At 37.8% G+C, this 16,256-nt stretch overlaps 1 protein-coding gene across 2 annotated transcripts in view; it reads left to right on the top strand.

Moving 5' to 3' along the window:
• LOC121873312 (solute carrier family 35 member F6-like) overlaps positions 1–16,256 on the top strand; it is a 62,890-nt gene that overhangs the window by 26,196 nt on the left and 20,438 nt on the right. For both annotated transcript variants that reach the window (XM_042376818.1, XM_042376819.1), the window contains exons 3-5: positions 4,529–4,611; positions 8,565–8,682; positions 14,196–14,369. In XM_042376818.1, coding sequence (XP_042232752.1) covers positions 4,529–4,611; positions 8,565–8,682; positions 14,196–14,369 — 375 coding nt within the window. The remainder of the gene's footprint in view (positions 1–4,528; positions 4,612–8,564; positions 8,683–14,195; positions 14,370–16,256) is intronic.

Raw genomic sequence — 16,256 nt, 5'->3', positions numbered from 1 at the left:
ACTTTCAAAATTTTCCCGGGGGGCTTACAGCACCCCCCGGAACTCCCAGATGTTTAGGCTCGCTTCACTCGCCACCCCACCCTCTTGGGTAGTTATAATAAGGGGGGCCTCCACAAAGAGGCTGCCCATGGGCCTCCACAGGTCTAAATCCGGCACTGTGTACACTACATTAGTCTTATTTAATGTAACCAGATATCAGAAGAACCTGACCTAACCTCCTATCTCCCCTGGACCTCCCGGTTGTGAAAACCTAACCTAACCAAACAAGACAAAAAAGAAACAAAGTAACCCCCTGAAAAAATAAAAACGTATAAATAAATAAATAAATTTCCGACGAAAATGCGAGTATGCGTTTGTGCACGAATATCACGTGACATCGAACAGCCCATATACACACGGACTTCCATAATCACCAGTCAGGAATCGAACCCAGGACCTCCTAGTAGTCATTTTCATCGAATCAATGATCATTGTGTTCCTACCTTTTTTTTATTGTTGATTTGTTTACCAGGAACTCTTCAAACAAGATTTAGCCCCTATGTACTGTACAGTCGCCCAAAAAAGTATCTGAAAAGTGTGGTCCGATGGATGTCAAGACGAACAGTATAATCCCTGCTGTCTTGGCACTGTTGCTTGGTCCTCTACCATTTCCCCAAAACGTACGTCCGATGTGTTATATTGTCATGAACAATATTTTTCAGATACTTTTTTGAGTGACTGTACCTTTGAAAAATGTCAGTTAACTCCGCAGGAGAGCAAATTCCGAAATGGCGCCCTGTGCTCAATGTCGCCAATGGCCGGTGATAACTTTTGAACTAGATACACTAGAATCATGAATATGGGATCATTTTCCACTATTTTGAGGTGAGAAATCTGATGGGATGGTAAGTTATTAGTTTGGGCGCCATCTTGACTTCCAAATCCAATATAGCAGCCATCGCCAAGGTTAAAATCCAATATGGTGGCCATCGCCAAGGTTAAAACGGTACTTAAATTACACACAATTTCAGGGTCTCAATTGTTTCTTTTACTGTTGACAACACAATATACATATATAAGCTTTGGGTAGAGTTCCCTTACCTTGGCTTATATATAAATAAGTTGAGGGGTTAAGTTACAAACCCAAAATGGTCTTTTTTTTCTCCATTTATTGGTAAAACTGTATTGGTCACAGTCTATTAGTAGATGTACCGTAATTAACACTGTAAGCTGTGAGTGTCAGTTAAGGACGGGGCTCAGCTTGACTGATTTAGGTCACCCGTCCTATTCTCGTGAGCTTCAAGTCAAGACTGGTGCCTGTGAGGGGAGCTCTGAAGGAGAGGCCGGGCTAAACCCTACATTCTCAAGGTCGGCTTACTGATAGAAGAATTTCCCCTCATCTGAACAGCACATGGCACCTCACAGTATCGGATTATGTAGACTCCCAGATGTTTAGGCTCGCTTCACTCGCCACCCCACCCTCTTAGGTAGTTATAATTAGGGGGGCCTCCACAAAGAGGCTGCCCATGGGCCTCCACAGGTCTAAATCCGGCACTGCCTCAGACCCAAAAGCATTTACGGGACTATATCTTTGTTTACCCTGTAACTGGAGTTGCAGTCTCTGATCGGTATACTCAAAACAAATATTTGGCAGTGGACTACTTAAGCGAGTCTGTACTCGAGGACGTAACTTGCAGGACTTCCTTAGGTGCTGTAACACGCTCAACCCGGATATCGTAAGTCGCTATTTCCTGATTGCATAAAACAAATCAATAAAATATGTTTTAATAAAGCCTCTTGAACTTGTTTTATCATAAAATAATAAAGAAAATGTTTTGTACATAAACATACTAAAATACAATACAGGTATTACAGTTTGTCTTTTTAGTTAATTTTTTACGAGAAGAAGAGGCTTGAGTGTGTTTATATTTGTCACTGAATGGAATAGATGCATCATTTGTCTTCTTACAACTTTTCAAGTAATTTGTACCAAAATAGAAGATTTGTATTGTCCACATTCATGGTACTGTACAAATATTTTTTATGACTGAGAAAACTTACAGATAGACCTTACTAATGTGGTATAGCCGTAGATATCCGTCAGTAATGGAAGCCAAATATGAGGTCAAGTGAACATTTTTGCCTAGACTTCCCCTTCTTTTTACATATTCAACATATAGCCTACGCCTTGGTATGGCTAGGACCAAGTTATAACAAGTTATTCTGCCAAGTATCCAAGAAGTACCCATGACTGAAAGTTAAATAATACCTAACCCAATATAAGTTCATCAAACTTAATAAAAGAGGGGGTAAAAATTAAGTGGTAAAGCCTTTTTTTTTTCGAAGAAAAAGAATTATGTTCGTAGGTTTTTTATCCGATACATTCAGTAGTGATTTTTTTTCGCTGCAAAATTAGTGAAATGTATCTTACCCTAACAAAACCTAACCTTACCTACTCTTACCTTACCTAATCTTACCTTACCTTATCTAACCTAACCTAACCTAACGTTACCCTACCTAACCTAAGAAAGCCGTTGCGCAACGCACATGACAAACAATTAAGCTCTCTAGAAAAATTTCCATTTCTTTTTTAAAATATACATTTGCAGAGATAACAAACTTTTTATAATCATTTCTCCAACATATCTATAAATCTAATGATGATATATAAATGTAACCTAGGATGCCACTATTATGCATTTTAACCTTTGATTATCTCTGCAAGTGGATTATAAAAAGGAAAGGTTTGCTTAGGTAAGGTAAGGTAAATTTAGGTTAGGTAAAGATTAGGTTAAGTTAAGGTTTGGTTAGGTTAAGTTAAGGCTTGGTTAGGTAAAGGTTTGGTTAGATAAAGGTTTGGTTAGATAAAGGTTTGGTTTGGTAAAGGTTTGGTTAGATAAAGGTTAGGTAAGGTAAGGTTAGGTTTGGTTTGGTTAGGGTTAGGTACATTTCACCAATTTTATGGCAAAAAAAAAAAAACCATGACTACTGATTGTAATAAACCATAAACCTATGAAAAATACTTTTTGTAAAAAAAATGTGATGCCACTTTAATGCAATTTTACTCTCTCTCACTCTTATTTTAGTCATTGGTTAACCATTGTCCTCAAGTGTTACTCAAACATAATTCCATCTTCACTAATGACGCTTGAAGTATGTCTAGCAACTATCACGTGCATCAATCGCAGTTGATTTTTCCTTTTCTTGTGATTGGTTGATGATTTTGTTAACTGAGCGATGATTGGCCAACTAGCTCATGCACTGCCATCTACCTTCGGACAAGAGAACTGAATTTACAGTATAAACAATAGAGTCACAAACTGCTTACTAATCCTGGTACCGTATCTCTGCTACTGTACGTAACTGATGAGGCGTTTTCAGTATGCGGCCAAAGGTCCGTATTGATAGATAAAACGATATCAGCACTAGAAACAGATCTAGTTTGAGAGTTGGGGTAAGGGAAAAATGAGAAGAAAAGTGAAGAGTAAAATCATCAGCATAAGAATGGATAGAATTAGTAGTAGTGTGAAGTAAATCATTGATAAAAAGAAGGAAGAGAGTAGGTGAAAGAATAGAACCCTGTGGAACACCACTATTGGTAGAGAAAGAGTGAGAGATAGATCCCTTGACAACAACTGTCATGGATCGGTTCTCAAGGAAGCTAGAAATTAGAGAACAAAGTGGGGGAGAGAAACCATAAGAGGGAAGTTTAGAAAGCAAAGACTTGTGCCATACCCTGTCAAATGCTTTGGAGATGTCGAGGGCCACGACGAAAGTTTCCCCATAATCCCTAAGAGAGGATGACCAAAGATGGGTGCAATAGGAGAGCAGATCACCAGTAGATCTTGCTTGGCAAAAGCCAAACTGGTGATTCAACCAAAAGAGAATGGTGTGTACAATCCTCCTTCATGAAGGGAGAGAAGAGTGACAGTTAATATCTCCTACAGTAGATGGTAGAGGACAAAGACAGGCCGTTCTGTATCATCATAGTCCATTTGGCCTGCCTCTACTCACTGTACTCACTAATTTTTGTATTTATTGTTTTCTCTTTATTCATAAGACAAAATCTGTGGTTACTTACACATTGCACTTTATAGTACGAAACATTCATCTCGGTGAAATAGTTGTCGGCAACCAGACTTACTTCTGATTTTCAACCCAGAGAGTTCTGTTTCATATTTTTTTATTGTTGATGTAAAAGTGTTTTAATAACCTTGTTATACACTTAAAGACCTTAGTTGTTGAAGTGCAGTAACATAGCAACAACTGATATTTTTTAAACAGTCCAGACAACCAGTGTTATCTCTACCCCCACCCTGCCATAGATTCGCTTTTTTTTATGACACACATTTTTCAGACTGGGATTTGCCCCAATTACACACACACACACACACACACACACACACACACACACACACACACACACTATTTAATTTACAGGAGAGGTTACACCTTAATCTCCCCAGTAAGAGTGCTTTATTGACAACCTAAGACAACTTACCAATACACTTACATAATTAAGCTTATTTTAGTCATATTCCCATTGCAGGTATGTTTGCTTTTTATATACTCCGTTGTTGGACTCGAAGACGGCGTCTTGGACAAGTGGAAATGGCACCTTCAAATGAACAAGTAAAGTTTATCCTTTTTGTGTTTGATTGTATTGAAAGTCTTTATGCAATTTATTGATTCCTGTACAGTATCTCACATAAAAAATTATGTTGTGAAATACCTTACAAGGCATTTGGGACGCTGCCGGTGCCTTAGCAATGGGGCTCCCATTCTCCACTCAGCGTGCTAGCTCTTGCGCACAAATTAATGTTTATTCCCTTTATGTTTTAGACCTTTTGATAGTTATTTCTTTTACTTTTATTTTTGTACATAATGTATGAAGGATTGTGTGTGCATATAACTAGTTAAAAAAAATGTGAAGAAAGTTAACTTTATTTACCTGCTCAGCCTGCAATTTCTCACTGACACACGCAGAAATGTTTATTCTCTCTAAGTTTTGACTATGATAATTTTTTTGGGGGGGGGGGTACATTTTGTATGTAGGATTGCTTGTGCACGTAAGTGGGTAAAAAAAATGAAAGTTACGTACTGTATTTTATGGCTGGGGAGGACGAGGAGACAGTAAAGTGGGGGCATAGCAAGGAAGTCGGGAGAATTAGTATCCCAGCAGAGTTGTGTTGTTATGGCGAAGCAAGAAGTAGTGTTAATGCATATGGCGGTTGTGTTAAACTTTCATTTGGCTTTTTTGCTTAATGAACTTAGCTTCATTTTTTTTCATCTAGATTGTATATAAATGTTCTTTGAAGTAACACAGTTGTTAAATAACAGAACAAATACAGTTAATATGGTTTATGAATGGTGGTTAAGAAGGTATAGAGAGTCGTGAGTTTACTTCAGCCTTTTGACTTATTGTGTGGGCCATTACTTTACTTCTGTGAAAATTTTTTTACGTTTTTTATATTTTTACTTGTTTTCGGTATTTTATATTAGTTTTGTATTTGTAACACAGTAGTTACACAAGACTCATCATTACAGCCTTATACCCTACACTTATCTCTCTCCCTACCACTCCAGGCTGAGATGTGAGCAATGTTTTGGTTATTTTTCAAGTGTAAATTTTGGGTAGGTACATATATTTATTATTTTAATATGTTACATGTACAGTACTGTATTATATCAATCTAACTTACTGCAAGAGTACAGTACATAAAAAAAATTCTAAATATTCCCTGCTGAAATGGAAATATTTTATATACCATAAATTATGTTATATTGTAGGTAGTAGGCAGCTACCAAACAGGGAGGTACTACTGCCTGGGAAGATATTGGAAGCATAATGTGTTGTCTATGGTAGACCCTGTTGCCTTATGGCATCACTAAAATTGTGACTTTCTGCCTCATTTACACAATTGCAGGGTCTCAATTGTTTCTCTTACTTTGACAACACAACATACATACTATATTGTTTCTCACTTTTTATTTTTATTTTATTTTTTGTATTTCTTTATTATTATTATTATTAATATTATTATTACAGTGTTGTTGTTATTATTATTATCGTTATTAATTTATTATTTTGAAGAAAGCGGGAACTTCACAATCTAAAGAACGACTGGCTTAAAAATAAAGCCTGTGAAGCACAAAAACTTGCAGAAAAGACGACGAAGGCCTCCTTCAGCGCCAGAAAGAGCACTACCATTCATTGCTCAACCGAAACACCGATGTGGATGTCCTGACTACCCAGCAGGTCCCTCAGTATCCAGAGCTGACGCACCTCAGTTATCCTCAGTCCCTGGATGAGGTAGCTACTGCCATCAAACAGATGAAAAATAACAGCCCCAGGGCCTGATGGAATCCCAACCGAGGTGTATAAGCAGGAGGACCTCTACTTACCAGCCGTCTCCACTCTCTCCTGGAGAATATATGGGAAAAGGAGGAAATCCCCCAAGCTCTTAAAGATGCCTCCATTGTCAATATTTATAAGAACAAGGGGGACCGGTCGGATTGTGGCAACTACCGTGGGATCTCGCTGCTCTCCGTAGCTGGCAAGATTATAGCCCGAGTCCTGAAGACATCTTGAATGACATTTTTTACCTGAGGAATATACATAGTACTACAGTGCAACCTCGAAAATTTGAATTGCATGGGCCCATGAAGTATTCAAATTTTAGATGTATGGAAGCGCCAGAGCAAATTGTTTATCAAAACATGCTACAAAAATTATTTACATATCTAAAAACTGTCAATAAGCAATAGGTATAATAAATTAAAAGTAAAACTGTATTTATATTCAACAACATTTATTCTAATATGAAACTTTAAATACGTGACTAAAAGCCTTTAGGTGAATACTACGTAAAGAGTTTCTATACAAAATATTGTACAGTACTTTTAAATTGTAATTACTATCATATACGTGTATAAAAAAAATAAAAGTAGGTTAAATATAAGAGACATCAAGAAATCATAGAATTATTAATGGTATAAACATTGGTATGCTGGCATCTGTCGTGTCACTACTCTTCTCCCCTCCTCTTTATCCCGCCTTTTTCCACACTGCCTGCAGTGTTTTACTACTGTACAATATTGCTTAATACACATCTTCAATAATACTTCCAAATATTGACCTGGTTGTAAACAATTACCATTCGGTATAATCATTGTCACTATAGTGGGGTTGGTCTGACGAGTAGGCTACCTACCCTCTGCTACGTATGCAACTCTAAAGATGATGTTGAGTTGCCATTTATGTGAAAACTTTTATCACATGTTTTAGAAATTATATAGTTAAGCTAAAATAAATTATAAATCAAATTATAATTCGACAAAGGGAAAACATTAATATTAAAAGATACTGTATAGGTAGTCCTCGACTTACGTCCACCCGCACTTACGACCGCCTCAGTCGTACCAAAATGTGGTCAAATTATGTATTTTTGAGTCCCAAAGTCAGTACACAGACAAAATTTTCATCTGTAATTCACTTTAAAATGGCTGCCAAGCTTAAAAGTGAGTGTTTTGTGGTGCTGAGAAGAAAAAGAGACCCAAATTTTCGATTTTCTATGTTTTATTTAAGCATTTTGACTTACGACCTGGATGTCGGTCCCTAACCCCGTCGTAAGTCGGGGAGTATCTGTACTGTAAGGATTGTATATTTACCTTAAATTTCTGAGCTTGAACTGTTTATTGGTCCCATGAAACATACTTTTTCTTCTTTTCCATTATAAGGGTGAAAGTTGAATATTAATAAAGTTAACCACGGAGCACTTGTGAGACGACCACCACGAGACACGGAAGGGTAAACAACGCGTGACCTAGCATGTCTTGGAAACCGGATGTGCTTGTTGTGCTCAGCATTATGATCGCATTTGAAAGCTTGAATTATTATGGCAATATTTTCAAATTCAAAACCTAAAATTTTGGCACTTATTTTTAATCAGACTCTATTCAAATTTTAGATGTATCCGAATTTTTGAGGTTTCACTGTATACTGTATTGTATATGAAGGGTACTGGCATTAATAAGCTCAGGTTATTACAGTAACGTATCTTTATTAATTAATGAAAAACAAATAAACAATATTGTTTCATGAATGAGTCAGTACAGTAGATAAACTGAGGTGACCCTTTGGGGGGAGGGGGTGTTGAGGTCACTTTTACCCCCCCAATGCTTTATTAATCAAGCAGTGAGTAGACTTGAGGGCAGATTGTCACATTTTTAATAAATTTCTTTGTACATAAGTAAAATGTACCCCCATCTATCTGGTCAGCAAATGTTATTCGCGGATTTGGCGATTCGCGGGCATTTTGAGATCCTAACCCCCGCGAATTTGAAGGGCAGACGGTTTCATCATAAATAATATAACATATATTATTAAATAATAGACAAAATACAATACATAATTTGACTAAAAATAAAATGACAATCAGTTATTAAGGGTTTACTGTAGTTGTATTTTTGCAGAAATTATTTGTTGTACAGACACTCCTAGAAACTTTTTTTTGTGTTCTTAGTTTCCAAGAAATAGTATTACAGTATATTAAGTGGTTTGTTTCATCTTTTTATTCTTGCAGAATACCCATTTTCCAAAGTTGGTTCTCCTACTGCCAGCCATGTGTGACACCCTGGCCACATCAACTATGTACTTAGGTCTCACTCTCACATATGCCAGCTCCTTCCAGATGTTAAGAGGTCAGTGAGAATGGATGACCCATATTGGCTAATAGTGAATAATAAAATTTCCCGTACAATTCTGTTCCACTTATGGTTTATGAGTGACTTGCAAAATTACTAAGCATCCCTCTGACAGACCCTACCATTACCTAGGAAGTTTGCAGTGTTTAGTGACAGACTGACAGGATACATTATCCATGTGGACAAGGTTTATGTGCAAAGCAGCTTTTTTTACTCAGTTCCATTTCTAACAAGTAACAAATCAGAATACTTGGTCACCATGAAAATACATATATATTTCTTTGATTCAACTTTATTCAACTGTTTTGAATTTGGGATTCATTTATTTTTACGTAAGGAAATTGTTGGAGCTCATTTTTTCCTCTTGTCATATGAGTTACTCCGCATTACAAGGGGGTGAAGCGCCAAATTTAAAAAGCGGAGAAAAATACGTTTGAAGTTCAAACAACCATAACTGTGTTGTTTTTAAGCTAGAGGGTTCATTTTTTTTATCGTGCAACTCAATCCCTCTCCTAGCGAACAGTGAAAACTAGAAATTAGTACTGTGAATAGCTTGTATTTTATCGCTAGTTGAATGAGAATAACTACCCGTCATGTATGGTTGTTTGATCTTCAAACCAACAATAATTGCGTGGGCTAATACTGTAAAACAAGTTAATGATCACCAAAAACGACACTCATTTTACATCCCCTCCCCCAAATACAAAGGCAGAGAAAGTTTGCATAATCTTTGGTAAAAACAGTGTTATGATAATAGTATGTCAATCTTACTTTGTTCAGTTCCTTCGTTTTATTATCCCTGACGATTGTAGTAAGTCGAAGTTACGTAAATCCTGAGGCTTGTGTGTAACTTTAATGGCCATCACCAATACCAGTAGCACTTGCATCACCATAATCACCAATAAATTCAGCACGAAAATCACTTATCACCAAGCATGGTTGGGGTGTCCACGTGAGCACTGTCATCACTAGACACACACTCAGGATTTAGGACTCCTGAACCCACACCAGAAGGCCTGGCCTCACTCGAATCTTGCTCTAAAATCGGCCAGACATTGCGTAGCATTTCTCACACCCGTGGAACACGAATAACGCCAATGTTATGCCAAAAAGTTATCCAAAATAGCAGTAGAAACACTGAACCGCCTTATGCTACCCAGGGAGGCAGCATCTGGGTGCGCGGATTACCTGAGGAGCTGTGATGTAGCAAGGAAAATCCATTGTGATTGGCTGACTCAGGGCGTATGGTCCGCGGGACGCGCGCTGTCATTAGCTTGCACTCCTCTCACTGAACAGGATGTGACCACCTTACTTACTGAGCACACAGCCAGATATGTAGCTCCCGGCCTGAGGCGAAATGACACCCTATTTTTGAAGGACTTTCAACCATATTTCTAGTCTACCTAGGGGGTTACATCCAGCGCCAACATGTAGAGAAGAGGTGAAAATAGTGATATCTATAAAAAACATTTTGCCCGGGGTGGTGCTTTAGCCCCTTGTAATGCGGAGCCTCCGCCTCATTTTCTTTGCTGGAAAAACTGAGTTGTCCTGGTGATATATTCTGTGGAAGTAATGTCTTGGAATTAAAATTTGCAGTAATCAAGAAGAAAATAACCTTATAAACTTCAGGAATCTATTGTACTTTATAGTATTGTTGGAAATAATTATACAGGCATCCCCCGGGTTACAGAGGGATTTTGTTCCTGAAAATCTCTCTTTAATGCGAAACAATTTTTCCCATATACATTACTGTACTTCCATTATAAAAGTTGAGATGTGTGCCTAAGGAAATATTTTGAGGCCCAAAAATGTGAAACAAGCAGATACATGTGTAAAATTGGACAGTTTTAACCACTCAAATTTTACTTACCAGAAATGATGAGGAGTGCTGCAGGAGGTGTTGAGGTGAGGTTGAGGGATCAGAGTTAGTGGAAGTTACCTTCTTAAAACATCAAGTTTAATGTCCAATGCAATTCCTTTGTGGAATCGTTTATCACCACTTCTTTCGCTTGAACTTGATGGTCTTTTTCCAATCATCTAGAATAAGGGTCAACAATAACACTGATGCACAACTGAACGCAAACTGGGGAAAGAATTCTAACAGCAGCTCCATTGTTGTGGTGAATGCTGGCAGCTTGGGAGGTGAGCGGTCTTCCAACTGCTTTGTGGCCACCACAGATGCATTCACACATAATGTTTTTAACTATTTTTTTAAAATTTAAGATTAAAAATTATGATTTTTTCTGTAACCTGAAATTAAGGTATAAATTTTTTAATTCTGTAATTCGGGAATCGGTGAACATAATACCAATAAATAAGTTACAACGAAAAATTCTGAATTGTCAAATAGGTAAATAAAAGCCGAATGAAAGTTTAACAGTCGCCATTTGCATACACTCCCTGTTTCACCATAGTAATGATAACCAGTTGGGAAGCCGAATCCCTAGCAAGTAACGCTCCCCACCCCCTACACTCTGCACCCTCCTCCCCTCCCTCACAGAGCCAGCAAACTTTTATGTAAAGAAATGTATATTCCCTTTACGTGTTTGCCCTGAGGGCAATTCTTTCTTTTACTTTTTTTACAATATGTATGTAGGATGGTGTGTGCATGTAACTGAGTAAAAATAAACGAAGAAAGTTATGTATATCTACCCGAAAATACGAGTTGAAAAACAACCAAAACTCCTCACAACTTGGGGCAGTAGCCTGGTGGTTACAGTGACGTGTCTAACTTGGTTACAATGCCATGATTAATCACTATTAAACACTATTATATCAGTAAACACTAATAATAACAATAAATCCAGTGAAATATGGCAGGGAGGGAGGAGAGTTACAAGAACAGGTTGTGGTCAACTAGCGGCCACTCGACTCACTCACTCCCGTTACTCACACCCTTTGCCAGGCGTAAAATCAAATAAGTATGGGAGAATACATATATTGTTGACTAATTTGAAAACGGTGATGGGCACAGTGATAAACAAATTATATAAACCATGCATTTGCCTATGATAACATAATAAGAAACAGTGTATCATTACTAGAGTCTTCTCCGTGCTTTGCTATTAAAGTCAGCTGTAATAACAAAGCACATAGTTGACTTGAGGGTAGACTCTTACATTGTAATACATTTATTTGTCTTGCTTCTGATTATTTGTGAGAGTATTTTCCTATTATTATTTATTTGTGAGATTTATGTGTGTCTGTGTATCTACACACACACACACACACACACATATATATATATATATATATATATATATATATATATATATATATATATATATATATATATATATATATATATATATATATATATATATATATATATATATATATATATATATATATATATATATATATATATATATATATATATATATATATATATATATATATATATATATATATATATATATATATATATATATATATATATATATATATATATATATATATATATATATATATATATATATATATATATATATACATCACACACAGTGAACCTCACTTTACGCGGTCAATTGAACCCACGGCGGCCCGCGTAAAGTGAACAACATAACATATGGGATTAATTGAAATAGAGACCGGGCCGACCCCCAAACTCCACTTTTTCAGACACAATACCTACGTTGTAGTAAAAATAACTTCTTAATTTTATGATGGTATGCACACACAATTAATAATTAAGAGAAATATCAATAACATTAGGTTTTTTAACATTTACATTAGTAGAAAAGATGGCTGGGCACACGGGGATGGGGGGTTGGTTCCGAGGCAGAGGGCAGATTATTGGCCCTCACCTGTATCACTTGTATCAATTGTATCACTATCCACCACAGAGGCTTGCAGGGCCTCTTTGTCAAACCCCTCAAAGTTCATATGAGTCCATATCCTCACTATCATTATCACTATCACTGACTTGGGCCGGCTGTGGTGGGTGGCGGGTGAAGAACTCGGTAATGTTTTGATGACTGGGCGACCTTGTGCGCACCCTGCTCTCGCCGCTCTCCGCGTAAAAGGGTACACACACCGCGGAAAGTGAGCATTCCGGTTTCGGCAGGGTACCGCGTAAACGTGGAAACGCGTAAAGTGGGACCGCGTAAAGCAAGGGTTGACTGTATATATATAAAGAAGTAATTGTCCAAAGGGCAAACACATAAAGGGAATATACACTTCTTTGTACACAAGTAAAAATGTGGGCCCCCCCCCCCTTGGTTAGCAAATGTTATTCGTGGATATGGCTATTCGCGGCCATTTTGAGAACCTACCCCGTGAATTTTAAGGGCATGCTGTATATGCAGTAGGCTCTCGCCAATAACATCTAATGGATGCCTGAAAAACGCCGTTATCAGTCAAACCTTTATTTGTGTGACATTAAAATACATGTAAAAAGGGTTTATTGGCGCTGCCGCCTAAGAATTTCACCTATTTTTTCCCCGTAGAAGCCCTCCTAACACTTTTTGTTAGCTGAAATAAAAAGAATTGTTATTCAATCATCAAAATAAAGAGTTTGAGTAATATAACACCTAGCTTGGGGGAGTTTTTGGGGTGCTTGGTGTGATGATTGTTCTGAGGCTGGGGAATGGAGGCTACAGCGTCAAATCTCCGCCCACTTCCCTGGCCCCATCTCCGCCGCCGTCCCCATGCTGGCCTCTTGCACCTGGTTCACCCACTTCTGCTAACACTTCTTCAAACCCCGCAAAGTCAAAATCTTCAGGCATTTCCCCAGTGTCATCAATGTCTTCATCATCTTTCTATCACTTTTATCATTCATAGTTCATAGCTCGCCTCGCATTTCCATCACTGCTGAAATATTTCTTAGCCGGCGCAATACTCTTCTTGGTCTCCTCTAAGTTCCTCTTAATATTTAGCACTGTAGACTCAGGACAGTTCAATTTCCTCACAATATCAATGTTCCGTGCACCACTTTCAATGAGTTCAACAATCTGTTCTTTATCCTTGATTGAGTACGCACGCTTCTTGTGGCTTTGTCTCCTAGCTTTGGGGTCTTTTTTCTCATTCACTTTAAAAGTTCCGAGCGTTCACGCGGCAAATCACTCCCTCCACCACCTACCCTAACCCCCACAGGCAAAAACGTTGAAGCCATTGTTGATCATAGACCCTAGCAACCACTGGTTATAGAGGCGAAAATCTCACACGTGGGCGCAGCGTTGTATTCCACGGAGCGTATGTGAGAGTGAGGCGGAGCGTACAACTACGTCATCAACATGGCGGCAAACAAACGCTATCATTGATGCGCACGGACGCTTCCCGCAAAATCTCCGTTTCATATTCAAGAGAATCCAGACGATATTGTCGAAAATGGGTATCTATTGTAACTTACCGTTATTGTGGAAGTCGTTATTGGCGAGAGCCTACTGTATATATCATAAATGTTTGACAAAAGCATTCAAATTGGTGACACTTTTGTGCAAAATAAAAAGATAAGAATTGCAAATGTGCAAGAGATTTTCTGTACTGTACTCAAATTTTCTTTTTTCTAGGTGCTGTTATTGTGTTTACTGGACTTTTGTCAGTTGCCTTCTTGGGACGTAAAATGAGATACTTCCAGTGGATAGGTATCTTTGTTGTCATCGCTGGTCTTGTTATTGTGGGAGTCTCTGATTTTATAGGAGGCAATGAAACTAGCGGATACACCACCAATGGCATTATTACAGGTATGTAAAAAGTACTTTTGTAATTTTATACTTTAAAATGTATTCATTAATGCTTCCATCCATGGAAATATGGGAAATAGACATTGGGCTGAAGCCGGCTTTGGCTTCTGGAAGCCCTATTTTCTTGGCCTGGCTTCGGTGCCACAGACCTGGTTTTTTATTTTCTTCTTTACACAGACCCACTGACCATAATGTGCTGTCACAGCTGAACTGATCTCTGACTTTTCTGTCCCCACAATGACCTGACTTAAGAGAGCCCAGGTGCATGCTACAGCCTTAGTGACATCACAGCTGATCCCACCTATTGGTTTATTCTCATTTTGGACAAGTACCACCTCTGCCTCCCTGCCTTCTCAGCCCCAGATGCTGTTGGCTGACCGACAGCACCTTCGAAAATCTGAAGATCATTTGTTACAATGAATGAATGAATAAAATTAATCGTGATGAATAATGAATGAAATAAAACAATGAAGAAAATAAAATTTGTAAATTAAATTGTTACTACGGTATTAGCAACCTTTTCAGTCTAATAAGAGTCAAAACTTAACCCATTAACAATTACGGTAACTTCTCAAACCCTTGTTGCAACTTAGAATATAATAAGTATTGCCATCAACATGTAAGGTAGGAATCTCTCATTCCCTGAAGTGCTCTGTACCAATTGTTCTGGCTAATGGAGATATCACATTTTCATTTTTTAATAATTTTTTGGCAAATAATTTTGTCTGGCTTAGCCATAACACTAACACTTTGTCATAAAGAGGTCCAGTAAGCCTGGGCTAGATTTATGCTGATGTAAGTGTTATTGGTACCACTAATAGTACATTTTATGCATTATGCCTTTTTTTTAACCTCGGCTTCGATGTTTCGGAATTTTTGCTAATTTGGAACCGGTCTGGTTCCAAGCCTCCTGGATTAGTGAGGTCCAACCTGTACAATTTTATTGCTTAATATTGTGAATACATAAGATATAATTATGATGACAATCATAATTTCTTCTAAAATGATCATGGATAAAGTAATAAGAACAACAGTTTGATATGAAATTCAGCTTACTGAATATCAACAACTTTTTACAGCTGTGTGATAATTTTCACTGTATAATGTTATATGATATATTGTAATGTTGAGGCACAGTACCAATAAATGTGTGAAGTAACTTTTAGAGATCATTAACTGATAATAGTAGACATTCTGGGAATATGTGACATTTACAGAGTTGGCAGAAAGGGACTAGACAAAATGGGAATTTGGCAGGAAACCAAATAAGAATAGATGAAATAGGCAAAAGTGATAAAGTTTCATGTAGCCTTGAAAAATCTTGGCTCTGGTTTCAGCTTCATGACTTTAATTGGCTGGCTTCAGCTTAGTGACTTTCCAATGGCTTCGACTTTGGCTGCGAAGCTGAAGGCTTGTCTTCAGCCCCATGCCTGGTTGGAATTGATAAACAGTACTGTATAATAATACAGTGGTCCCCAACCTCTTGTAGGCTCTGGGCCACATTTATCATTGTAAATATTGTGGAGGGAGCCAAAAAACTTTGGATCTACATTCAAGAAAAATAATCTCATTTATGCTGTACAGTTAGTTATTTACAGTTTTACATGTCTGACTGTTACCAGTTACATACTTTTTACATTTACTCTTGGACAGTACGTGTGTATTTACCCCATTGAGAAGGTCGGCTCTCTCTCTGGGCCCAGTCTGGGGTAAATACACATGTGCTGTACATGACAGACTCGGGACAAACTTGCAGTCCCCCCCCCCCGCTCTCTCTCTCTCTCTCAAACTATAAAGTTGCATCAAGTTATTACACATTTTCATTAATTTCGCTCTTGCAAAGAATCCCATGTAATTCACAATTTACCAATAAACCCTTGTGGGCTC

Source organism: Homarus americanus, unplaced genomic scaffold, assembly GCF_018991925.1.
Source record: "Homarus americanus isolate GMGI-L3 unplaced genomic scaffold, GMGI_Hamer_2.0 scaffold32929, whole genome shotgun sequence".
NCBI lineage: Eukaryota > Metazoa > Arthropoda > Malacostraca > Decapoda > Nephropidae > Homarus > Homarus americanus.
This window is presented reverse-complemented; position numbering and strand designations above follow the sequence as displayed.